Consider the following 27,195-nt stretch of genomic DNA (forward strand, 5'->3'; position numbering starts at 1 on the left):
CTCCCCTTTGGTAACCCTGTTTGTTTTCTATGCCTGTGAGCCTGCTTCAGGTTTTTAAATTTATTTATTTATTTATTTTTGCGGTACGTGGGCCTCTCACTGCTGTGGCCTCTCCCGTTGCAGAGCACAGGCTCTGGATGCGCAGGCTCAGCGGCCATGGCTCACGGGTGCAGCCACTCCGCGGCATGTGGGATCCTCCCGGACTGGGGCACAAACCCATGTCCCCTGCATCGGCAGGTGGACTCTCAACCACTGCGCCACCAGGGAGGCCCAGCCTGCTTCTGTTTGGTAAATAAGTTCATTTGTATCATATTTTAGATTCCACATGTAAGTGATATCATATGATATTTGTCTTTCTCTGACTTCACTTAATATGATAATCTTCAGGTCCATTCATGCTGCTGCAAATTTCATTCTTTTTTATGGCTGAGAAGTATTCTGTTGTGTATCTATATACCACATCTTCTTGTTCCATTCCTCTGTCTATGGTCACTTAGGTTGCTCCATGTCTTGGCTGTTGTAAACAGTGCTGCTATGAATATTGGGATGCATACATGTTTTCCAATTAAAGTTTTCTCTGGATATATGCCCAGTAGTGGGATTGCTGGATCATATGGTAGTTCTATTTTTGGTTTTTTTAAGGAACCTCCATACTGTTTTCCATAGTGGCTGCACAAATTTACATTCCTACCAAGAGCATTTCTCCACACCCCCTCCAGCATTTATTATTTGTAGACTTTTTAATGATGGCCATTCTGACTGGTGTGAGATGATACCTTGTTGCAGGTTTGATTTGCCTTTCTCTAATAATTAGCGATGTTGAGCATCTTTTCATGTGCCTATTGGCCATCTGTGTGTCTTCTTTGGAGAAATGTTTACTTAGGCATTCTGCCCATTTTTTGATTGGGTTGTTTGTTGTATGAGCTGTCTGTATATTTTGGAAATTAAGCCCTTGTAGGTTGCATTGTTTGCAAATATTTTCTCCCAGTCTGTAGCTTGTCTTTTCATTTTGTTTATGGTTTCCTTTGCTGTGCAAAAGTTTATAAGTTTGACAAAGGTCCTATTTGTTTATCTTTGCATTTATTTCTATTGCCTTGGGAGACTGACCTAAGAAAACATTGCTCCGATTTATGTCAGACAATGTTTTACCTATGTTCTCTTCTAGGAGTTTTATGGTGTCATGTTTATATTTAAGTCTTTAAGCCATTTTGAGTTTATTTTTGTGTATGGTGTAAGGGTGTGATCTAACTTAATTGCTTTACATGTAGCTGTCCAGCTTTCCCAACACCACTTGCTGAAGAGACTGTCTTTTCTCCATTGCATATTCTTGCTTCCTTTGTCGAAGATTAATTGACCATAGATGTGCGGGTTTATTTCTGGGCTCTCTTTTCTGTTCCATTGATCCATATGTCTGTACCAATATGATGTTGTTTTGATTATTATAGCTTTGTAGTATTGTCTGAAGTCTGGGAGGGTTATGCTTCCAGGTTTGTTCTTTTTCCTCCAGATTGCTTTGACAATTCTGGGTCTTTTATGGTTCCATATATATTTAGGATTATTTGTTCTAGTTCTGTGAAAAGTGTTATAATTTGATAGAGATTGCATTAAATCCTCTATCCCCATTTTATGGCTGAGGAAACAGTCACCAAGAACCTAAGTAACTTGTCCGAGTTCATGACATGGTAGAAACAAGCTTCAAACCCAAGCAGTTGGCCCAAAGTGCAGGCTCGGGACCACTGAACTTCACTGCCTCGTGACAGTGAACCAGGCCTAGCTTACCCATGCTCTGGGAAGAGAAGACCAAAGTCAGAAAGAGGAGTGAGGTAAAGGGGTGTGTGTATATGTGTGTGTGTGTGTGTGTGTGTGTGTGTGTGTGTGTGTGTGTTAGACAGACGTGTTGTTCTCTCATTTACTCTGTGATTACACCAAGTTGCTTAACCTCTCCATTTCTTAGTTACCTCATTTGTAAAATTGCAGGATTTATTAATAGGACTTAACCCCTCAGAGGGTCGTTGTGATGACTGAATGTGTCATAAAGTTCTTAGAATCGGGGCTAGTGCAGAGTGACTGTGATTAATCAATGTTAGCCATTATCATCCCCATCATCATTCATGCCAGTGTTTGGGGGCCACGGCTCCATCTTTTTGTCCTAGACTGATAGTGATGCAAATAGCGTTTCTAACAAATTCTGGTGCCACTGCTGCTTCTAGAACCACACTTTGAGAACCACTGAGGAAGAGGATCCAGAGCTCTCCTATCCAAGCCGCGCGAGTTCTGTTTCTTTCTGTGAGCTCTGTTGGACTATTTTCATTTTCTAGAGTGAGGGGACCCAGGGACTGTGCCCCAACCTGCAGCGCTGTCAAAAACCCGTGAAAAATGCCATCTCAGAACCTAGCCAGGGCCTGAATTTCATCAGGATCTGACAAGTGGTGAAGTTTCAGCCACAGGGAAACACAAGCCAGTGAGAAGACTGGGGGTAGCAAATATTGAACACAAAATAGGCAGAGAAACACATCTGGATGGGTGGCTCCATGTTTAAAGACAGCAGATGATTTTGGAAGTAACAGGAGAGGAGAGAAAAGAATCTTCCTCCCCTAAAAAAAATGGCCTTTGAGCAAAGATGGAGGTGATAAAGGAAAGTGACGAGAGGAGGGGAGGGACCCTAATGACAACATTCATGGTTGGAATTGTGGGGCCTGTAAGAGGCAAAAGCTGGAGGCACCTGGGTCTGGCCCAGGCAGATGACGACTTGCCTTTTCCAACGTAAAAGGTGAGATTATGTAAATGAGAAAAAAGTGGGAACTGCAGTCATTTTGCTACCTCTGGGGAGGAAGGGGAGTGAGGAATAAGTCAGCCTGTTTGGGATCCTGACAGTTTTGTGGCTGCCAGTTTCAGTGGTCTGGATTCTCTCTAGCTCACTCTCTGTCTTAGCAGGTGGAGTGTGATGGGGCTCCTTGCCCAGGGCTCCAAACCCTAGAATCCACACTTGTCAGAACTGCACTACATCCCAGCACCTGGAGAGGCTCTGTGAGGGATGCAGATAAGCTCTGAAAATAAGGTTCCACTTCCAGGCTGCAAGTGCAGAGCTGGGATGTGACTCTAAGTCCCCAGCTCTGAGCCCCTAGATGTCTATACTGTAGTCGCTGCGGTGGTGATGGCGGCTGTTTCCAGGGCTCTCACGGCCCCAAGCCCTGTCCTGGAGTGGCTCATAGCAAAGGCTGTGAGGAAGCTACTCTGTGTTGTGGGGAGGGAGAAGGAGGGAGCTGGTGGCCCACTCTGCCCTCACCCACCCTGCAAACTCCTCAGAGCTGTGCTAGCCAGGCTGGGCACGTGCCAGGCCTCGGCCCAGCAGCGGCATTCTGCACCTTGGATTCCTGATGAAGACAAAATAATTGCTGCTTCCAGCTGACTACCAAGACTAAGCACAGGGAAGAACTCTGCTGGTACCCTCTACACCCCGCATCCCCGGCTTTCTGCTGCCAAGAACGGCAGACTTGGCTGGTCCTCTGCATATCAGTCATCAAGTTGAGAATGAAAATGAAATGAAAGGAGTTGAAAAGCACTAAAACATCTAAATGTCCATCAACAGATGAATGGATAAAGGAGATGTGTTGTGTATATATATATATATACATACATACACACATACATACACACAGTGGAATATTACTCAGCCATAAAAAAGAATAAAATAATGCCATTTGCAGCAACATGGATGGACCTAGAGATTATCATACTAAGTGAAATAAGCCAGACAGAGAAGGACAAATATCATATGATATCGCTTATCTGTGGAATCTAAAAGGAAAAAAAAAATGACACAAATGAGCTTATTTCCAAAACAGAAAGAGACTCACAGACACAGAAAACCAACTTACGGTTACCAAAGGGGAAAGGGGGGGGTCAGGGGAGGGATAAATTAGGAGGCTGGGATTAATATACACACATATATACACTACTATGAATGAAATAGGTAACCAACAAGGACCTACTGTATAGCACAGGGAACTATATTCAATATTATATAATAACCTATAATAACCTATATATAATAACCTATCTATCTATATCTGAATCACTGTGCTGTACACCTGAAACTTACATGATATTGTAAATCAACTATACTTCAATAAAAAGTTTTTTTAAAAAAAGAAAAGCACTAATACACCCTGGTGGGGTGGAGCAGGCCGGTTTGGTCTTTGATGGGTCTTGTGGTGGGAGTTGGGGTTTGGGGGAGTGAGGAGATGGGAGGGGGGCTTCTGTATAGACAGAAACGTTGACTTGCTTGGAGGCTGTCAGCTCTTGACTGGAACCTTCCCTAGAAGAAGCAATTTTTCAAGAGCGTATGCTCTTTGTGTTCAAGAAGATGATGGTATGTTTAAAATGCTTTCTCCTAAACATATCCCTTCCACCCCTCCCCGCCACTTCCATGAATTCCAAGAATGTTTACTATTCCACTGACAAACTCTTCTTTATTCAGACTTGTGGGATTCACAGCTGTGTGCTGGTGCTCTTAGTGGTGGGGTGAAAGCCAGAGCTGATGGCTGCTCTCAGAGAGCTTACAGATGAGCCTATCGGGCAAGGCATAAATACAAGAAAAGGTAACTGACCTTCTGCAGGACCCTCAGTAATCCCAACCTGGTGTTCAACAGCCATCTGCCCAATCTCCACCTCTGGCCCAGCCTCCGTGCTCCCCCGACGGCCCCCTTGGCTCTGTCACCACCTGCGGTACAGTTTCTCTTCTCTGCTGGCAAATGCTGCTTTCCACTTCCAGCCCAATCGCATCCCTCTGCCGTCTGAACAGGAACCAACTTGCCTCCACAGACTTGGCAATCTACCCCAAGCCTTTGGGATGGAAACCTCTTGGTAACTTGGATTCTTTAATTTCAGGGTTACCCTTTTTAGCTTTTGAAGACTCAAAGATGGTTCCCTCACCCATGAGGTAGATGGGTGAGGTATAGATGAAAAAACTGTGGCCTTGGCCGCACGGAATTTCTGGCGCTTCCCGAAGCACTTCCATGCCTTTCTCCCCAGCTCTGCCTGGGAAATCCCCATTCCTTCTCAAAAACCCAGGTCAGAAACCACATCCTCTTTGCAGCTGTCCGGACAGATGTAGCCACAATTTCTGTAGCTCTTCATCTCCCTCTTGGTTTGCTAGCTTCCTCCTGGGCCCTGAGGTCTCACCATCAGAGATGAAATCTCCCTCAGTATTTCCTCCTGGGGCTGCAGCCTCCGGCGCTGGTGCACTAGTTAGGTCCCCTTTGAGACCCTCATATTTGTGTTGTGCTGGGAATAACAGGCTTGATTTTGATTTAAAAGATGATTTCTTGGCTTACGACGTAACCTTTGCAAGTGACCTTCCTGGACAGTGAGGAAGGAATGGTCTTGAACCTGGAAGTCGGAGCATCTGCTCTCCTACTGGTTGAAGAAATGTCTTAAACGTGAAACCTGCTGTAAATGGCAATAATAAACAGTGGTTCTCAACCTTGCCTACACTTTGGAATCACCTGCAGAGCTTTAAAAATACCAGTGCCGGGCCCCACCCCCAGAGGTCTGATTTAATTTGGGTGCATCTGTGGCTCCAGAGACTTCTGAAAGCACCCTGGGTGACCCCGGTGTGCTGCCCAGGTTGGGAACAGCTGTGCAGACAGCCACCTGATGAGTCTCTTCGGGAAGGAGGAGGAGACACTTAATTGGTAACTCGGGGGACGCGCAATGCCAGGGAAGAATTGTGAGAACTAAAATATGTTAAAGGAAAAAAAAAAGGACAGGTAGACAAAAACAGGACCTACACAGGTAAATTCAGAATGATGATTCTTAAATGGCTTAACCTACTGGACTAGCGCAAGGTGGGAAAAAGATGCAGAGGAGATAAGAGAGTTGCTCACGGAAAAGCTCAAGGCCAAAGAGGGGAAGCTGAGAGCAGCTGAACTTTCCCAGACCCAGGGAAATGCCACTTGGTGAGGGATTTACCTATGAAGTCAGAACAGTTTTGACTGGCTGTTGGGGGGTGTCTAAGGGGCAGGCAGGAAAGACCATTAGGTCTCAAAAACACAAAAAGGGAACCAAAATCTAGAGCAGCCCCTGTCCCTGGGACATGAAAGAACATTCACAGAGACTGGAGGTGCATGTGAGCCATGACTCTTGATTTGGGGAGGCTGGGGGTGAGGCCTGGATGCTCAAGGAGGGTGAGGATGAGTGCCTGTCTGAGCACTCGGCTGCTGGGCCAGGGTGCACGCTGCAAGGGCACTGCCCTCACTGTGCTCTGGGAGACTGGCATCCCTTCCAGAGACAATGCAGGTGGTACCCTTTGCAGGTTGGCAGCACTGTGACATGCGCACTGCATGTCGTTGTTGCACCAAAATCCCCACGTCCTATAGTCAAGTTTGGGGTTTCCCTTGAATCCAAGGATGAAGAGACATGAGTTGAGGATCTCATTGGTCTTGCTGGTGGGGAAAGCTCTCCGCCCTTGGCTGGGAACCCAGGAGCCTCAGACATGAGATAGGGTGGCCCCTTCTATAACACACCCCTCATCTATCCTGTGATGACTGCAACGAAAAATAGGTCCCACTCCATTAGAGATGGGTCAGCCTCCACCCCGTAGGACAAGCCTGGGCAGCAATGATGGGTGCCCTTGAGAACTTCGGAAGTGCGGAGGAAAAAGAAAAGCTGTCTTGTTTTTCTTGACCAATCAATATTGATTCGTGGCAGCTCCTAGGGAAAGGGACCGGATGAGCAGGGTTATAGATGTGACAGGAATGTGCCATGAAGCATAGGCTTCATCCAGCCTAGTATATTTCAAACTGCACATTGTAACCTAGTAGTGGGTGTGAAACACTTTAGTTTGCATTGTGACCATTATTTTTAAAATAATCAAATAAACAGACAATGTCAGTGCACTGCATATAGTAAGGATTAAGGATTGTTTAATGAAAATTTTATTCAGTTATACTTGAGTGTGTGTTCAGCATTGCAGTGTGTAATATAGTTCACTGCAAGTCTCCATTAAATAAATAAATAAACAGCGGCCTCCGTAACAAGCAGAATAAAAATAACCAGTTTTTTCCATCTCAGAGTGTGGGTAATTCAACTCTGCCTGGTTGGGAAAGTTCTATTAGCCTTGCTGTGAAAACTCAGGGTTATTTTTTCAGTAACAGACGTGCTGGTAGCAGAAAGTAGTTGCCTGTGCCTCTAAGAGCCTTTGGGAAGGATGCTGTCCCCACTCCACTACAGGCCCTTGAGGGCCTCAGAAGCTCGTCAACCCTCCAGGTGGCTTTTCCTCGCTTCTTTTCTGTGACTCATCTTGTCACTTGCATGCTACTCCCCTTAGGTTTGGGTCAAAATCAAATGCTTCTTTTTAGGGCTTTATCTTCACAAGGCATCATGTCTTCGAATTTTCATGGATGAGCTAAAGCTGTCACAATAACAAATGGGAAAAAACACAAATACCAGTGCCACCCAAAGCTGTCATTTTTGTTTGCTTGACGAGACTAAAAGGTGCCACTGAGGCACTGTGAGTAGTTGATGGTGAAATGAAATGAAAACTCAGGTTTGGGTTTTACCCTCGGAAAGTGAGTGTTGGCTGATGGGGAGTGACAGCTCTGTTGGGGTTTGAATTGAATTCACATTCAAGGTTTTATTCAAAACACGAAAAAGCCTTTGTCCCTTCAGTTCCTTCAACACCGAGAATAGCCTAACATCATCTACATTGCATGTGAAATGGAAAGATTTATTTCTTTCTAAAGCTCAGGGAAGTTATTTTTCTAAAGCAATGAAACATTCCAAGGTCTTGACATAGATCACAGGAGAACTTTGGCCTCCTTCTGGAACTATTCTGACTTGGTTTTTCTTTTTTTGTTAAAATAGGCCTACAAGAAACCCCTCTTGAATTCTTCCTGATTATTATCCTAAGTACGAAGTGCACCATCTGATATGTAAACAAAACGTGTCCCCAGTTTTCTCTGCATGGGAGAGGTTACCTTTATTGTGCTCATTAGAAGAAAATGCCCTGTATAGTTTCTCTCAGAGGCCGTACAGCCCAGTACCGCTTGGAGCAGCGGGGTGCCTAACATTTTTGGTACCAGGGACCGGTTTCATGGAAGACGGTTTTGCCATGGACTGGGGGTGGAGGAAAATGGTTTCGCGATGATTCAAGCGCATTACATTTATTGTGCACTTTATTTCTGTTATTATTACATTGTAATGTATATGGAAATAATTATACAGCTCACCATAAGGCTGACAGGGGCGGAGCTCAGGAGGCAATGTGAGCGATGGGGAGCAGCTGTAAATACACAAGAAGCTTCGCTCACTCGCCCGCGGCTCACCTCCTGCTGTGCGGCCCGGTTCCTAACAGGCCACGGACCAGTACCGATCCGTGGCCCAGGGGTTGGGGACCCCTGAGCTGGAGGACAGGCTCTGGGGCCAGAATGTCTGGGTTCTTACCTTCCTGCTGCCACCACTCACAGTCACAATAATACCAGCAGTTCTGAGGATATTTATCACCTATCTACTGTGGGTCAGGCACTGGACTTTCCTCATCTCTAATCCTAAAAGCAGGCCTTCCAGATTTGTTTTATTCTCCCCACTTACAGATGTGGAAACTGAGACTCAGAAAGGACCAGAGAAGACAGAAACATAGCCACATGTATATCTTTTTACATTATTTCTTTTTTAATCTGACTTTGTCTTTCCAGCTTATTTTAGGGCCTACTTAATTGTGGGCAGGAAGAAGTAAGTATGCATATATTTAATCCCTTGAGTATCATAAAGCCAGCACAAAGCAAGGTTTAACCCATATTCTCACGTGCTGGTCCTCTGTGTTCCACTGGTTGTTGTTTTTAATGTGTGAAGCAAAAGAAGAAAGGTGAAATTTAGTATCTGTGTATTGACTCTCAGTGACATTTGTTTCCTGCAGACTTTTAATCTGAACATTTTCAGACACAGAGAATTCTAAAGAATAATACAGTAAACACCAGCACATCTACTACCAGATTCAACAATTACTAACATTTTGCCACATTTGCTTTATCTACAACTTTTTCTCAGTCATTTAAAAGTAAGTTGCAGGGGCTTCCCTGGTGGCGCAGTGGTTGAGAGTCTGCCTGCCGATGCAGCGGACACGGGTTCGTGCCCCGGTCCGGGAGGATCCCACATGCCACGGAGCGGCTGGGCTCGAGAGCCATGGCCGCTGAGCCTGCGCTTCCGGAGCCCGTGCTCCGCAACGGGAGAGGCCGCGGTGGTGAGAGGCCCGCGTACCGACATGTATCCTCTTGAAATAAAGACATTATCATAACTTAGTAACAATCTGTCTAGTTTAAATTCAAATTTCTCCAGTTGTCCTCAAAATATCTTTTATAATTGATTTTTTTGAACCCATATTCTGTCAAGCTTATTGCATTGCATTTGATTGTTATTTGTTCTCTGTCTTTAGAACAGGCTCTCACCTTTGACATTGACATTTTGAAGAGACCAGGCCAGTTTTCTGTAGAACGTCCCACATTTTGAATTGTCTGATTGTTTCCTTTTCTCCCTTATTTTCTGTATACTGGGAGCTGGTATAAAAGCATGTTGAGATTAAAGTTGAGCATTTTGGGCAATAATTCCTCAAGGGTGATATGATGTGCTCCACATTTATCACATCAAAGGGCACCCAATGGCAAGTTCTTCCACTATTCCTGATGCTAAATTTCATCTCTTGGTTAAGTGCCAGATTCCTCCTTTGGAAAATTTTATTTTTCCCTTTACAATTAGTAAGCAGTCTGGGGGATGATGCTTTGACATCTTGGGGATATCCTGCTTCCCAACAATCCTTTGACCTAATGAGTTTAGTATCTGTGTTAGGGCTGCCATAACAAAGTACCACAGACTGGGTGGCTTAAGCAACAGAAATTTATTGTCTCACAGTTCTGGAGGCTAGAAGGCTGGAATCAAGATGTTGGCAGGGTTAGTTCCTCCTGAGGGGTCTGAGGGAAGGATCTGTTCCAGGCTTCTCTCCTTGGCTTGCAGGTGGTTGTCTCCCGGTGTCCCTTTACATCACCTTCCCTCTTTGTGTGTCCAAATTTCCTTGTCTTCTAAGGACCCAGTCATATTGGTTCAGGGCCCACCCTGTCCTGCAGAGTCCATCTGTAAAGACCCTATCTCCATAAAAGGTCACATTCTGGGGGCACTTGGGGGTTAGGACTTCAACACATGAATTTCGGGGGGACACAGTTCAACCCATAACAGCACCCACTGATAGTCTTGCCAGAATCCATTATTCATTTATTGGGGTCTTAGGTTGGGTTCTTTGGGAAACAGATTCTGAGAGGCAGATTCGTGTACTAGTTTATCAGCAGCTGTGCTTGGTAACATCTGGAAGAAAAGGGGAGAAGCTATGCTGCAATGCTGGGGCCTCAGCCTATGCTTCAGGCAGCTCCGGAACTAGATGGTCCTTCAGAGATGTTGCAAATGGTGGCAAAGGGCCAGCCCTTTGTACCCCTTTATCAGCTAAGCATTGGTTGCAGGCTGCCCCCAGGGCGGGGGTGTGTTATAACTGTGGGCTGGGCAGCTTTGTTCCTTGGGAGAAGGAAGACTCAGCTGTGAGCTGTTAGGTACCAACAGTTCCAGTAGTTGGAGAAATGAGTGCCTGGGTCCTAGAGGGAGGGTTAGGGGTGTTGTGCCCACCTACGTAGCACATGGGGTAACCGGGGGTTGCAGAAGGCTGGTTTCCTCCCCAAATCTACATTTGTTAGCTGGAACTCTTTTGAAAAGAAGCGCTTTCCCTCTTCAACTGGGAATGAATTTTTTTTTTGCGGTATGCGGGCCTCTCACTGTTGTGGCCTCTCCCGTGGCGGAGCACAGGCTCCGGACGCGCAGGCTCAGCGGCCATGGCTCACGGGCCCAGCCACTCTGGGGCATGTGGAATCTTCCCAGACCGGGGCATGAACCCGTGTCTCCTGCATCGGCAGGCAGACTCTCAACCACTGCGCCACCAGGGAAGGCCCCTGGGAATGAATTTTAGTTCTTTCTAAAAAGACAGGGTAAATGCTTAAACCTTTCCCTTTTAATCACCCGTTTTCCAAGTCAGGAGTTGATGTAACTCAGCTATACTTAGCGAGTTATGATTTTTGCCATTGTGGGCCCCTTCTGCCATCAAAAAAATTAGAAATTATATCTTACACCTGTGTGGGTGCAAAGACAAATATAACCTAGGTTGGATTCATTATTATACATTTACTATTATATTTGTTTTCCTTCCAAAGAAAATGTATTGTGGGCTTCTCAGTGCTGTGTCTTCAGTGCCTAATGGACAAGGCCCTGGTTCTGCTCCAGCTCAGGGGCTGGGCGGGTGATAAACAAAGAGGGTTGATCCTAGTGTGTACCTGGGTACAGGGTGAGTGGGGCGAGGTCTCAAGGGAAGGGCATGTAGCTCCGGTAAAACGTTACCACTCAGGAAAATGAGGTGACCTGGTGTTGCCAGGTCTTTCCATCTTTCAGGAGAAGCTAGAAATAGAGATTTTAAATCTTGGAATCCTCTATTTTTAACTGTTGGATCAGTTTTTCAAAATATCTGTGGACTGATGGTGGCCTGAGGGCTGCCAGTTTGTCTGTGAGGCTCCTGCGGGAGGGATGTTGACCGTTTCCATACTGGATACCTTACAGACAGCCGGGCACACCAAAGGTGCTGCTACATGCTTATCGAGGAAGGAAGGAAGGAATGGTGATATTTTGCTAAGGCAACTCATAAAATTAGGTTGGATTTTTTGCTTCAAAACTTGTGAGGATCAGAAAATCAGGCCCTGGATTTTGCTGCAAAGAAAAAAATCTGCCTTGGGCTATTCACAGCAACTTACAGAGACTTGGCAGGAATAAAAACGTGTGAAGGAAGCCCTTGAAACCGGAGTTCGTGAACTAGGTCAGGCTGCCCCGATGATGTGGTCCCCAATCAGAGAATCTAAGAGGATTTCTTGGTATCTTGATAGAATGCTGTCTTATTAAAATTGTAACTCTTTTCTTCTATTTAAGGCAGAAACATTAGTGTGGTAAAAACAACGTTGGAAGGACTGTGTTTTGTCAATTTTCCCTTTGGGGGCACCAAGGCACCTCACTGCCAAACGTGTTCCGTCTCTGTCCTTGGCCTGCTCTGCTCCATGGGGGACATTTGTTCCGAGCCCAGTGTGTTCACACGGAGCCCCGGGGAGGACCCTTCTCTGGTCAGAAGAGGGGGGAGGAGGGGGAGGACATCCTTGAGGAGGAAGAAGACAGAGAGAAAGCTATGCCTCCCAGGACGTTTCCCCTCCACTTCATTTTAATTCCCAGCCCTTTAAAGGGCTCAGACATCAAAGCAATATTGGTGCCTTGGGCTTCTCCTGTCAAACTTTCCTCCAAGACCCCCCTCCAGGGCTCAGTGCTCAGCCCTCTGAGGGCCTGGGTGACACATCTTCATGCTTCACTGCTGCTAACAGGTCTGCTGACTCCTGCCTAAACCTCTGGGCCGGGCTTCAACCACTGGCTGTCCTAATTCTATTAGGGAAATTGCTTGTTAGAAGAGAGAGAGAATGGTAACTCATAAGTACCCAGATAATTCAGATGATAAGGGCAGAAATCCTTCTTTTTTCCACTTCCCCCAAAATGACCAGTTTGGGTGCTGTTTCTAAATTTTAGTCTTCCTTCAGCGAGACTGTCATTTTTGTTTTTTATTTTTTTGTTTCTTTTTTTTGCGGTACGCGGGCCTCTCACTGCTGTGGCCTCTCCCGTTGCGGAGCACAGGCTCCGGACGCGCAGGCTCAGCGGCCATGGCTCACGGGCCCAGCCGCTCCGTGGCATGTGGGATGTTCCCAGACCGGGGCACGAAGCCGTGTCCCCTGCATCGGCAGGGGGACTCTCAACCACTGCGCCACCAGGGAAGCCCGAGACTGTCATTTTTGATATTGCATTTTCCCATTTATGGTCAGAGACGTTAATGAGCATATACACAATATGAAGCATATCTATAACTATGAAGTATATGAATTCCTCTCTCTCTCGTCTCTCTCTTTCTCTCTCTCTCTCTCTCTCACACACACACACACACACATTTACTGCCCAAGAGAAAAATCACAACTGAATAATTAATGGAAAAGGAAATTCAGTGTGCCCATAGTGCAGTGCATTATTCTCTTTGTATTCAATTAGCTCTAATTCTGATTTTGATAGTTGTGTCTTGATCTTGATTGTGAGAGAGGGAGACAGAGAGGATGATGGGAGTTATCCTGTATTGTGAACCGTGCTCGCTCTTCCCAAATTCACCTCCAAGAACCTGGAAGGGCTGACGATCAGGCTAAGGAAAAGAGTTGCTCTTGAGACCTGGGGCCTCCTTTCCTCTGAAGACCCTGCTTCCTGGTCTCCCAGCCTCAGTCTGAAAATCTTTGCCTAGTGATAAGAATAATGGTGTTTTCAGTAATGTTTATTAAGATATTACTCTTTGCTAAAACTTATATATATATTTTCATTCGTCTCATGATAACCTTTTGAGATAGTCTTTTGTTTGTTTGTGTGTTTCACAGATAAGAAAACTAAGACTAAGAAAGAGTAAGATGGTATTCCCCCCCACCAGCTAGGAAAAGATAGGCAGGCGACTGACCTGTGAATTCACTGATTTACCTGTGCACCTCCTCACTCCTCTGTGTAAGAAGCCAGTGTTCTCCGTGAGCTGTTCCAGCGAGCTCTGATTCCCACGCCTAATAAATGATCAACCCCCCCACCCCCCAGAAGCTTTGTGTCATTTGAGGGAGAGAAAGAGGTTTTGAACAAGGAAGTAAGAAGGCATTGAGGGAGCTGGAAGCCACACTGGAAAGATTCCAGTCTGAACTAGTTTATGCTCTGGAATAGTTCTCTCTCAGGGGCTTGCTTTGGTGTAGTACTGAAGAAATATTGATAGATCATAAAATAGTAAAATAACTTTGATTTTTGTTTATTTGTTGCATTTTTAGTAAAATGTTAAATGATCGACAGTTCCAAATATAGCTCTTCTCATACGTGTGGCCACTTTCATTAGATGCCAAATATTTTTAGAAGTGGACTGGACGCAGAGCAGTGTTAGTCTTTGACATTTTCTTAAGAACAAAAAGAATAAACTCTTCCACTCCCTTCCCCTAACCATTCAGTTGTCAACACCATTATTGTAATGATTACGAACTCTTAAGGTTCTGTTTAACGAATTCTTATTCCTATCCAGGGACCTTTTTTTCTTTAATCAGACCTCTTCTCTCACCAAGGTGTGAAGGTGCTGCAATGCACAGATGGTCTTCAGCCATAGTTCTTTTATTTATTTTTGTTTTTTAATGCCTTTATTGGAGTATAATTGCTTTACAATGGCGTGTTAGTTTCTGCTGTATAACAAAGTGAATCAGCTATACATATACATATATCCCCATATCTCCTCCCTCTTGCATCTCCCTCCCTCCCACCCTCCCTATCCCACCCCTCTAGGTGGTCACAGAGCACCGAGCTGATCTCCCTGTGCTATGCGGCTGCTTCCCACTCGCTATCTATTTTACATTTGGTAGTGTATAGATGTCCATACCACTCCCAGCTTACCCTATCCCCTCCCTGTGTCCTCAGTCTACATCTGCGTCTTTATTCCTGTCCTGCCCCTAGGTTCTTCAGAACCATTTTTTTTCTTTAGATTCCATATATATGTGTTAGCATACGGTATTTGTTTTTCTCTTACTGACTTACTTCACTCTGTATGACAGTCTCTAGGTCCATCCACCTCACTACAAATAACTCAATTTCGTTTCTTTTTATGGCTGAGTAATATTCCACTGTATATATGTGCCACATCTTCTTTATCCATTCAGTCTGTCGATGGACATCTAGGTTGCTTCCAAGTCCTGGCTATTGTAAATAGAGCTGCAATGAACATTAGCCATAGTTCTTTTAGCAACTCAGTTCTTGTGTTTTTATATTATGGAATTGTTTTTGTGATGTTTTGAAGGCAGCCCTTTTCTCATCTTCTAAATTTAAAAATACGTGAAATAAACTTTTTCACTCTGTGCCTGAGAAAAGAAAGAAAGCAGGAAGAGAATGTAGGAAGAGCAAGCATAGGCTGTGGGTAGGGAGATGAGACTTCCATCCTGGGCTTCTGTCACTAAAAATCCTTTTGCTTGCATCACAAGCCAAGAGGAGAAGCTAGGTTTCCTTGGTCCTAAATGAGTCTCTGCAGGAATTGGGCAGTGTCTTGCAACTCAAAGTGTGGTCCCTGGGATAGCAGCAGTGGCATTACCTGGGAGCTTGTAGGACATGTAGAATCTCTGGCCCTACCCAGACCTACTGGATTAGTATCTGCAATTTAATGAAATCCCTAGGTGATTTATAGGCACATTAGTTTAAGAAGCCCTGTCCTTGTCCATCACTCCCATACTTGGCTGTATAACTGAATCACCTGGGGTTACAAACCCCTGCCTCATCAGTATAAGGTTCTAGAAGATGTGTATAGATTTTAAAGCTCCTCAAGTAATTCTGATGCAGCTAGCCCAGCCCCAGAAGGAGCCCATTGGTACAGCCTATAGAGGCCAGCCTCCTAGGGCACAGAGCAGCATGAGAAGGGAGAGTATGTGTCTGCAGGGGCTCATGGAGACTATCTAGCGCAAGTGATCATTTCAGCCCACTAGAATCCATCTTCCACAACACTTTCTGTTATTCTAAATTTGATCATGTAACATTCTTTAGTGGTACCCTCTTGTCCTCAAGATCAAATATCTCTTTTTAGCATCACACATATGCCTTTCTGGTCAGGCCTCTGCCTGGTTTTTGCATTTCATTTCACCCCACACCCCCTCCCAGGAGTCAGACCCAAACACTTGGCAGTGCTCCTCCCAGGAACCTTCACACCTCCATGCCTTTGCTCACATGTCACCTCTACCTGGAATGCCAGTCGCTCCTTCAGGGACTCCTGTAGCACCTCTGCCTCTCCTTCATTGTGTTCATCACCCACATAGTGATTTGCTTACTATCCATCTAGAGACTGCCCACAAGGAAAGGGACCACATCTGTCTTGTCTGGACCTGGATAGGAGCAGTTTTGCTTAGGGTGGGGATGAAAGAAGGACAAAATCCTAATTGAATGGGCTTAAGAGAAAATGGGAAATGAAGAGCTGTAATCCACAATTAAGAGACAATCCATTCAATGAATTATGTGTAAAGGGAAGCAGAGAAATGGAATAGGATCTAGATGGGGAAAGGGCATCAAGAGAGGTTTTTTAATTTTGTTTTTTGAAATGAGAAAAATAACAGCTTGGCTGTTATTATGGAGGGAGGAATTGATGGAGGAATAATATGGAGGGAATAATATGGAGGGAGGATATTGATGATGCAGAGAAAAGGGAAATGGCAGAGCAATTGAGTAGGATGGAGGGGATGCGATGCACAAGGAAGGGCCAGCCTTAAGGGGCATGTGGACTGGCCATCTGTAGGAATGCAAGAATGGCAGGGTGCACAGGCTCGGATGCTGGAGGGTGGCTAGAGGTGGTAGGGCCTGAGGAGGTTCTGCTATTCTCAAACAGAAGCAAAGTTATCAGACGGGGAGGGGGAAGGAGATTTTGGGAGGTGAGGTGATTGGAGCAGGTATGAAATAGACATCTAGGAGAGAGGGAGAACATATGGACCAGGAGAAAATACTATGATTTCTGGGTAATACTAAAGTCCAGTTAAGGTTAAAGGTTCATGAATTTTAAAGTGAAACCAATCAGCATGGTTGCATATTTTTCTCCAGCTAAGTTAGTTTCACAGGTACCAGCTGAGAATACGTGGAAGGACATACATGATCCCTGCCCTCCTGGAGATTATGTTTTAGATGGGAAGATGGCATTAGATGAACAATTCCTTATTTCATTACAAAGTGATGATTGCCATGTTGGAAAACACAGAGGGCCAGAGAGCATCTAACAGGGATTCCTGGTCTAGCCTGAGTGCCTGAAGTGAGACCTGTGGATACAGAATGAGGTCATTTAAAAGACCCGAATTCTTCCCTGGTTTTTTGTTTGAATTATAGATACTGCGGTGCAACAGCAGAGTGGTAACATGCTATGCTATAATTTTGTGGTTGTTAGTGATCTGCTGTGACTTTCATTCTAATTGTCATATATGCTGTAAATCAACCCGGAAAAGTAGGATTTACCCAGGACTTCAGAACAGTCTAAGTGGACCTGACTGAAGGCAGGAAGTATGCTTGAGGAAAACAGGCAGTACCTGTAAAATGCATGAAATATATCTTCGCCCTCCTGTTCTGTTCCCTTTCCATTGAATCTTCCTAGAAGATGTGGGCACTTCCGGAACGGAGCACCTATCTTCCTGCAGCGCATGTGCAGCACAGCAGAAGGGGGCAGAGTGGAAGGGGGTGGGGATTGCAAAGAGGGGCTGTTGGTTATTGCTACGTATGATAGAATTACTAAGACAACATTGTAAGCCAACTCTACTTCAATTAAAAATAAAAAGATAGAATTTAGCAGATTTTAATAGTAAAAAGAAACCCTTTGCTTCTAGGCCCACAGTTTTCAAGAGCCTGAAAATGTTCTGATTTCGAGTGAAGTATTGAAATAGCACCTAGGAGGAAATGGCCTCGGAATCTCGAACTTTGTAAACCCAAACCTTTAACAGGAGGACATAAGGTCTAATTGCAATCCTTTGTAACACCATCTCATGAGAGGGCCTTGCCCTGTGGCTGCAGTCCCTTGTCAGTCCTTCTTTCTCACATCTGGTGGGTCAGCTAAACACTCAGACCCTGGACCAACAACATCAGCAAACCTGCAAACTTGTTAGAAACAAAACTCGTGGGTCTCTCCCCAGACCTACTGAATCTCTGGGAGTAGGGCCCAGCATCTGCATTTTAACAAGGTCCCCTGGCACTTTAAAGTTCAGGAATCAATGACTTAAAATATTATTGCTCTTTCGTCCGAGTTCTTTGTTTTCAGCTTATTTATGATATGATATGCTATGCTTTGCTGAGCTATGATATATGAGATGATATATGAGATGTGAGTTACTCCTACAGCTCCCCCCATGAAACCAGAGAGATGTGAGGAAGCAAGGCCAGTGAAGTCACACCAGATCTCAAGAAGAATGTTCCCAAGAAATCAGAGCAGGATTCTCTACCTCGGCACCGTTGACTTTTTGGTAGTGGTACCTTTTTGTTGTAGGCAGCATCTGGGCATTGCAGGGTGCTCAGCAGCATCCCTGGCCTCCACCCACTAGATGCCAATAGCACCCTTCATGTTTTGCATTGTGACAACTAATAATGTCTTGGAGACTTTGCTAAATGTCCCAGGAAGGGGAGCAGGCAAAATTGCCCACCCGCTTGAGAACTTCCGGCTTAGAGTAATGAAAAGCATGGGAGTCTTCACAGAGGGTTAGCTGGGAAAGGGATAGTTTACCCTTGGGCATAACCAGGCATAACCAGGGCAAGAACATATGCTAATGCTGCTTGTCAGGCCTGGCTAACATTTTATGTGCATTACTTCTTTCTATCCTTAAAACAAGCCCATAGGGCAGGTACTATTTTCCCCACTTTATGGATGAAAAAAACAAGGTTTAGAAGGTGAATGAAAGGAGGTTATTTTAAGAAGTATTATACACACTACTGTATATAAAATAGAGAAACAGCAAAGACCTACTGTATAGCACAGCGAACTATATTCAGTAGCTTGTAATAATCTATAATGAAAAAGAGTCTGAAAAAGAATGTGTATATATATTCATATACATATATATGAATCACTTTGCTGTACACCAGAAAGTAACACAACATTGTAAATTAACTATATGTCAATTAAAATATAAATAAATAAAAGGGTGATAATAACTGTCCCCATCTACCTCATAGGGTAGTTGTGAAGATTAAATAGGTTAATATATGTAAACATGCCTGATGCAGAGCACATGCTTAATAAGTGTTACCTTATTATCTCAAAGGCCTCTAATTTCCGGAGGGGAAAAAAAGGAAGAAAAATATGAGAAAGGGAAGAGAGGGAAGAAAGAATTTGGAAACAACTCACCTATTTAAAATGTGCAATTCATTGGTTTTTAGTATATTCGCAGGATTGTGCAGCTATCACCAAAATCAATTCCCAAACTTTTTTTTTTTTTTTTTTTTTGTGGTATTCGAGCCTCTCACTGTTGTGGCTTCTCCTGTTGCGGAGCACAGGCTCCGGACACGCAGGCTCAGGTGGCCATGGCTCACGGGCTTAGCCGCTCTGTGGCATGTGGTATCTTCCCAAACCGGGGCACGAACCCGCGTCCCCTGCATCGGCAGGCGGACTCTCAACCACTGCGCCACCAGGGAAGCCCAGTTCCCAAACATTTTTATCACTCTTTACCCTCAAACCCTGTACCTGTTGGCAGTCATTCCTCACTTCTCCTCCTTGTCCCCAGCCCCATGCAATGTGAATCTACTTTCTGTTCCTGTAGATGGCACACTCTTCTTAAACTGGGATTTAAACTGTGCCTTCCTTCCCTCGAGGGAAGTTTCCTACTTAAGTCTTGCATTAGTTACTTACAGCTGCAGAACAAATTACCCCGATATTTAGCAGTTTAAAACAACATGCATTCACTTTCTCATAGTTTTTGTGGAGCAGGGGTCCAGGTACAGCTAGGCTGGGTCTTCTGCTTCAGGATCTCTCATAAGGCAGCAAAGTGTTGGCCAGGGCTGTGGTCTTAACTGAAGGCTCAGCTGGGGAAGGAACTACTCCCAAGCTCACTTACACCATTGCTGGCAGGACTCGGTTCCTTGAGGACTATTGAACTGAGAGCCTCATTTCCTCACTGGCTGGTGGCTGTAGGAAACCCTGAGTTCCTTGCTATCTGGGCCTCCCCAACATGGCAGCTTACTTCACCAGGCCCAAGGGAAGAGGGCATCTGCTAGCAAAACAGAAATCATATCTTTTGTAACCTAATCATGGAACGGATATTCCCTCAATGTTACTATGTTCTTTTGGTTAGAAGCAAGTTACTCAAGGGTAGGAGACTACACAAGGCTGTGAATGCCAGGAGGTGGGGAGTGTTGGGACCATCTTGGAGGCTGTGAACAAAAGCCCTATCCTGCAACCTTCCCATGAGTTCTGTAGGCTACTCAATATCTTTTTTTTTTTAATATTTGTTTATTTATTTATTTGGCTGCACTGGGTCTTAGTTGCAGCACGTGGGATCTTCATTGCGGCAAGCAAACTCTTAGTTGCAACATGTGGGATTTAGTTCCCTGACCAGGGATCAAACCTGGGCCCCCTGCATTGGAAGTGCGCAGTCTTAGCCACTGGATGACAAGGGAAGTCCCTACTCAATATCTTTTTAATACATTTCTTTTTGGCTTCAGATAACTAGAATTGGTGACGCTTATTTGCATACAGACCAACATGTTTGTCGCTTACTGTTCGGTAATTTTGTGATTCTGGTTTCTATTGCTTTAGCACCTTTCTCTATGAGGTATAAGTCACTTGGTAAAGTTATTGGCACTGCTTATTACTCTTTTTTTTTTTTCCCGAAATCATCACTTCTGTGTCTGAGCGCTTTAATACCTTAGAGCCAGCAGGCCAGCATTCATCAGAACTTGTTTGGATATTAATTTCCACAAACATCATAGAAGACAGTTTAAGAACCTCTCAAAGTAGCCCTGTCAAAATAGGAAAACTGAGTCCTTTTAATGGAAGAGCCCATAAAGCCTCACATCCAGCCCAGGGTTTTTGCAGTTTATCCTCATTTGGACTATGACCAGAAGGTTGCTTTCTTTCCTAGAGATTCTGCAGAATTTTAGTATCAGAAATCCAGTGCAAACTGGCTTAAGCAAGAAAAGGGAATTTGTTGGCTCACATCACTGGGAGAAATACTGGGGAGGCCCACAGGATCAAAAGAAGAGCTATAGAACTCCAGGGCCTGCAACCAGTGACTCAATGCAGGCAGTTATCCTTCTAGCTCTTGTGGCACTAGCTCTGTCCATCATCTTCATGACTTGCTTTCCGGGCCTCATTCTTTACTATTACAATCATGCATTGGTTTGTGACCTTTAGTCTTTAAGCCAGAAAAGAGAAAATTTGGGTCAGGTGTTTATTCCCAGGACAAGGAAGATGGGGTATAATGCTAGGCCCGCCCTGGGTCGCACAGCCACATTCCTGTTGCCAAAAGAAGGACCATGAAAAACCAATAGCCACTACTGCCCAGTACAGGCTCTGACTCGAGCCCATTGTCAGTGGCCCAGACATGCACAGACCAACCATGTAAATGACCCCTGAAATATTGGAGATCCTAAAAAGGACAAGACAATGCCATAGTCCATGGCAAGGCCCTGTCTGGGAACCATGGATTGGAGGGATTCCATTTGGCCAATATATTTCATGGAGTCTGGGAATTCATCTTATTATAGCCAAGGTCCAGTGTCTTAGTCCACTGGCAAAAAAAGGGTCACATTGAATTTTTCCATTATAGATTTCACTTGTCCCCTAACTGCTTGACAGTTGGAAAAAAGTTCTTAGCAGAGCCATGAAGGCCAGGGATGACATGGAAAATAGCTGTCCATTTCATGGACTCATGACCAAGGTTAAATTACAATAACAAAAGCGGTCAGAGCTTTTTATTTACTGCTACTTTCTGTGATTTATGGGCAGATTGTTGTTTTTTGTTTTTAACCTTTCAAAGAAGGAATGATTTGTCAAGTTCATGAAAACCACATGTGCTCAGACTTAGTGCCGAGGGTGAGTCTAGTTTTTAGACCATATACATATGGATTGAGATCAAGATTAGTCAGACTTGACTTTTGGAAGATGTAACAGTGTGCTCCCTTTAAATATGTATATCGACACTGATGTTACCCTAGTAATTCTCCCAAAGAAGTCCTACGGAGGGTTCCCTAAGAACTTGACCTGGGTACCATTCACAACTGCTCAGGGATGTGCTCACAGCTGGTCACTTGGTCTTTGGCACTTCTTTATGGAGGGCCTTGCATGTGCTAAGTGCCAGAAGAAATTGTGTAGGATTGTGTGTAAGCCTGATCCTGCCTACATATAGCCTGGTTTAGGGCTCTCCCCTCAAGTAAGGAAGCAGCTCACATTTAAATTTAAATTGAGATCCAATATTAAAGGTGTAGGGTGTAGAGAAGTGAAGATGAAACTAACCATTTACCTGGTTGATGTCTCCCTGAGATAAAGGAGAGTATAGAGAGCTGGTACTCTGCTCTTGGTTCAGACAGACTTGGGATTGGCTCTTTGCAAAGACATTCCCTAAACTTGTGACACTGGGAAATTAGTTAACTTCTTTAAACCTTTGTTTTCTCAACTGTAAAATGGTCCTAATAATAATACAAACCCTATAAGGGTTGTTTGCTGTGTTTTAATGAGATAATCCAAGTAAGACATTTAGCGTTGTGTGGGAACATTGCTTTAAAACCACTAGAGTAGTTGTAATAATCTTAGGAGTCGTGATTTTTTTGGTCCCTTGGGGTCTCCTTCCTACCGCGCACTCAACCTTTCCCAAGTGTCGTACAAAGAGCAAATCAACACCACCACCTAGGGGCAACATGGGCAGAGGCTTTAGAACTAGGCTGACCTGGGTTTATATGCAGGATTTAACTCTTAGAGAGACAGTTCCTCAACTGTAAAATGAGATGCTAATACATTTTATGAGGATTAGAGATAATATATTTAAATGTGTGACAGATAATAAGATCCACTCTAGGTTGGCTCTAAAAAAATCCCCCCCCCCCCCCCCCCGCCTCTCTCCTCCCTCTCCCAATATTTATAATGTTTTCTCAACCAATAGGATTTATAGTTTCCTTGAAAAAAAAAATGAGGTCAAGAGAACCAGAAGTCAACCCACAGACTGGGCAAAAATATTTACAAAAGGCCTATCTGATAAAGAACCATTATCCAAAATACACAAAGAACTCTTAAAATTCAATAATAATAAAAAAAAACAAGTAACTAGATTTTAAAATGGGCAAAAGATCTGACCACCTCACCAAAGACAGTATACAGATGTCAAATAAGCATATTAAGAAAATAAAATTACATGTACTCAAAATCATACATCATTAAGGAGTTGAAGATTAAGGCAATAAAATACCACTACACACTTAATAGAATAGCCGAATTCCAGAACACTGACCCCACTAAATGCTGGCAAGGATGTGGAGCAACAGAAATGCTCATTCATTGCTGGTGGGAATGCAAAACGCTACAGCCTCTTTTGAAGACAGTTTGGTACTTCCTTACAATACTAAATATACTCTTACTATATGATCATGCTCCTTGGTATATATCTAAAGGAGCTGAAAATTTATGTCCACACAAAAACCTGCACACAGATGTTTATAGCATCTTTATTCATAATTGCCAAAACTTGAAAGCCAAGATGTCCTTCTGTAGGTGAATGGATAAACATTGTCTTTTCAAGACAATGGAATATTATTCAGCACTAAAAAGAACCCCCCCCCCCCGCCCCGGGCATCTTTACCAGCTCAGTCATAGTGATGGTATAAGTGAGGAGCTCCAGAAAACAAATCTCAGCTGTCCGTGGTGTCAGTTTTAGCCTCATTCTTACTGGCCCTGAGCCGGACTTCACTGCTTTAAGTCTGGCCTGAGTTCCTTCAAACCAAGGAAGCCCTGAAAACGGGCACTGAAAACGGGCACTCTTGTTTAGAAGTACACTCTTCATAGAACTCATCCTGCCATGGGTGCCAATTAAGAAGTAAGATAGAGAGCTATCTCAGTTCCACCGAGAGTGGATGCGTGAGAATTACAAAGGCACACTAATATGGTTGTGATTTTGTATCCAGACTGGCAAGAAACATTTGCAAATAGAAGATTCCTTTAATATAGAAAAAATGATGTTCCAAGGTCAAAGTTTCTTGAGGAAAGTTCTCTCCACTTCCGCCTGTACTGGAAAGCTACAAATCAACAAAAAGTCTGCATTTCCCCAAGTTACTGATTCTTCACATTGCAGATTCTTCCCCTGATACCATTTCACACAGGTTCCTATTCAGGAGAGAAAAAGGTTGGGGGAAGTTTAAAAGCACTGACATCTGCTGACATTCTCCCTGCTTGTGTCTTGCAGCCTACTTCTGCTTCCTCCTGACTGCTCTGGGTGTGACAGCTGGTGCCCATCGCTTGTGGAGCCACAGGTCCTATAAGGCCAAGCTGCCCCTGAGGATATTTCTGGCCGCTGCCAACTCCATGGCTTTCCAGGTGGGGATGGAGGGTCCTTGCTGCCGTAGGGACCTAGAGCAGGTGGCAGTGTGGGAGGAGGCATAGATATGCTCCCAGTGGGGTGGACATCCTCCATGCCCACTCTAGGCCCAAGCACTCCATGCCTGTGTCAACTTTTTATCCTTGTAGCTTTAGATACTATAAAATGTTCCTGGGGGCCTTAGAGCACCAAGGCATGCTAAACTACAGAGGAGGAAAGGAAATTCCTCCCTCCAGAGTCCATGCCCTAAACATGACCTGAAACCCTCAACCTCTGTCTAGCTCTGATGAGGGCCAAGTTCTGTGCTGAGCATGCTCTATGCATATCACCTTTGATCCTCACAGTAACCCCACGAGCTAGGTGTTATGCATGCCCCCATTTTACAGATGAGGAAACTAAGGCTTAATGAAGTTAAAGAACTTACCTAATTATCTGGCTAAAAATGGTACATCCAGATAGGCGAATGCAGTCCTGACTCCAAAGCCACTGCTTCTACAACATGTATTCCTGAGGTCACCCTTTAAGATTGTGGTGAAAAATCTATTATTCAATGTGGATTTGGAAGACTCAAGATTTAAGTTTTACTCTGATGGTTGCTAGCTGTGACTCACTCATCTCCAGTTTCTTTATCTGTACAAATAAGAATATGACTTTATTTTCAGAGTTGTTATGAAATCATGATAAAAATGTAAATGGGGTCACAACTGTACTAGGATTGGGCCATATCCTTGAGGAGTGTGCCAGTCCTAGGCCATTTCCCACCATCTTGGGCACTTTCTGAGCTGCTGGAATTTTGGTTTGATCATGAATCTCTGTTTTCCCAATTCCTCATCTGATCTAGGCAGGGTGGGTGGGAACAATTTGTTTTCAAAATTTCTGCCAGTGTTATGAGGGCAGATGATTCAAGTCCTGTGTATTTTCACCCATTAGGAAGAAATGGAAATTCCCAAAACTGCTTTAGGGTCCAGGGAAACAGGCGACTCAAGAGCCTCTCTGTGACCCTCAGACGTGCAGGTCAGGTGGTCACCTCTGCAACAGGCCTTCCATCCCTACAAGACAGCCTGACCCTGAGCATTTGTCTAAGTTGCCCTGTGTCTAAGAATTCATTTCCCAATTTTAGGCTTCCCTCCTGTCTGAGCATTCATAAAGCAAAAAGGATCTAGCACAATACATCACTCGGGGATCACAGTTCATATTATGAATATCTACCGGATAATTCAAGCAGAGTTGGGAATAGGCACCAGGGTCCTAGGAGGAAGCTGTTTGCACAGAGGAGCAGCTGGCAGATTCTCATTTTCATGTTCTTTTGTTGGCAATGGGAACTATGCTGCACTTTATTTTGACTTCAACAATCTTAGTTCAGTGTTGTGCTTTATTTATCATAACAATGGATTATGATAATGATAAGTTAGAAATTCATTAATTTGGGTCTTAGATGCTATTTAGGACTTAACTCAGTAATTTTCACTTATTTTGTTCAAGCAATTTATTATTTTTAGCCTTCAAGTACACACTCATGTAGTTATAAAGCACCTTTATTACCAGAATTTTTTCCAACATATATAACTTGAACTTGAGAACCTAAACCTCTTTTCCAAATGAAACTGTTTGTTTATAACTCAATTTTTGAGAACCTAAGTTTCCTTTACAAAACATCACATAACAGAACATCACACTGTGATTTTAAATTTATTTTGGGGGGAAATTATATTGTGGAGGAAAGTATCCAGGTCATTGAATAAATTCAGGCCATTTGCTGGATGTAGGCTTTTGTGTACATCTTTGTTCCTTCACCTGCAAAAATTGGGGGGAGCTAATAATATTTACCTCACATGGTTACTGGGAGGATGAAATAATGAATAATACATGCCTAGCTTATAGTGGCACTCAGTGAATATCGTTCCCTTCTTCTTTATGAGATTTGGCATACCATCTCATTCCTTTCTGTATTTTTGTGCCTATCATATAGAAAATACTCAGTGATTGTTAAGTGAATGAATAGTTTTATAAAGTATTTTCATAAATCATCAAATTTGAACTAAGCATGCTTCCTCCAGGCCCACATTTGTAGTGGATTTTTTTCATTAATTCAGCAAATATTTATTGAGCACCTACTATGTGACAGGCACTGAATTAGGCATAGTGGGCACAATGATTTACAAACACAGTCACATCCTTACCTTCATGGAGGCTCCCGTCTAATGGGATATTAGATTTTCCACAGTTTCCCAGTGGAAATAGTGCTTTATGGGTCTGCAGTTTTATAACAATGTCACTTAGACCTAGATGAGAGGTATCTGTAAGATCAGCAAAGGGCCAGCTTCCATACAATGCCTGTATCAGAGGGAAAGAATTCAGTCGATTCAGATCATTTAACCCTAGGAAGAGAACCGCCTGGGAAAGTAAAAAATGTGCTGTGATCTGCCAGTCTAGGGTACTGACCTACAACCCTGACTTAAGGCAGAGTCATTGATTCAGGTTACCTTTGATATCCCCTTGGGTTTTTAAAGACAGTTTAAAAGGTTCTCTTCTGCTTTCTTCCATCAGAATGGTCATGCCTTTGGCCAAAATGGACCAAGTCATGCCATGGTTATCTCTGAGGATCAGCAGGGCTTTTGCTAGCTGCTGCAAACAAGATCTTGATCATTAAGAGCAGTGGTCTTTTTGGTACCAGGGACTGGTTTGTGGAAGACAATTTTTCCGCAGATGAGGGGGAGCGTGCATGGTTCAGGTGGTAATGCCAGCAATGGGGAGCCATGGGGAGCGGCAAACGAAGCTTCGCTCGCTCACCCCCTGCTCACCTCCTGCTGTGTGGCCTCGTTCCTAACGGGCTGGGGACCGGTAGCAGTGGTTGGGGACCCCTGATTAAGAGCAGTTTTAAAATTGTGACTGAAACATTTGAACTTCCCTTTTCTCTTTGTTCTGTAGAGGACGTATGTATGGCTCAGAGGGCAGTAGTGGGAAAGGTGAGGTACTTTTAGTCTGAAAAGATGATGATGGGGCAGGAATG

The 27,195-nt window shown here is 44.1% G+C and overlaps 1 protein-coding gene across 1 annotated transcript in view; it reads left to right on the plus strand.

The window, feature by feature from the left end:
* SCD5 (stearoyl-CoA desaturase 5) overlaps positions 1 to 27,195 on the plus strand; it is a 164,832-nt gene that overhangs the window by 60,667 nt on the left and 76,970 nt on the right. The window contains exon 2 of the mRNA XM_007447545.1: positions 24,054 to 24,184. Coding sequence (XP_007447607.1) covers positions 24,054 to 24,184 — 131 coding nt within the window. The remainder of the gene's footprint in view (positions 1 to 24,053; positions 24,185 to 27,195) is intronic.

This window comes from Lipotes vexillifer, unplaced genomic scaffold (assembly GCF_000442215.2).
Source record: "Lipotes vexillifer unplaced genomic scaffold, Lipotes_vexillifer_v1.1 scaffold272, whole genome shotgun sequence".
In the NCBI taxonomy this organism is placed as follows: domain Eukaryota; kingdom Metazoa; phylum Chordata; class Mammalia; order Artiodactyla; family Lipotidae; genus Lipotes; species Lipotes vexillifer.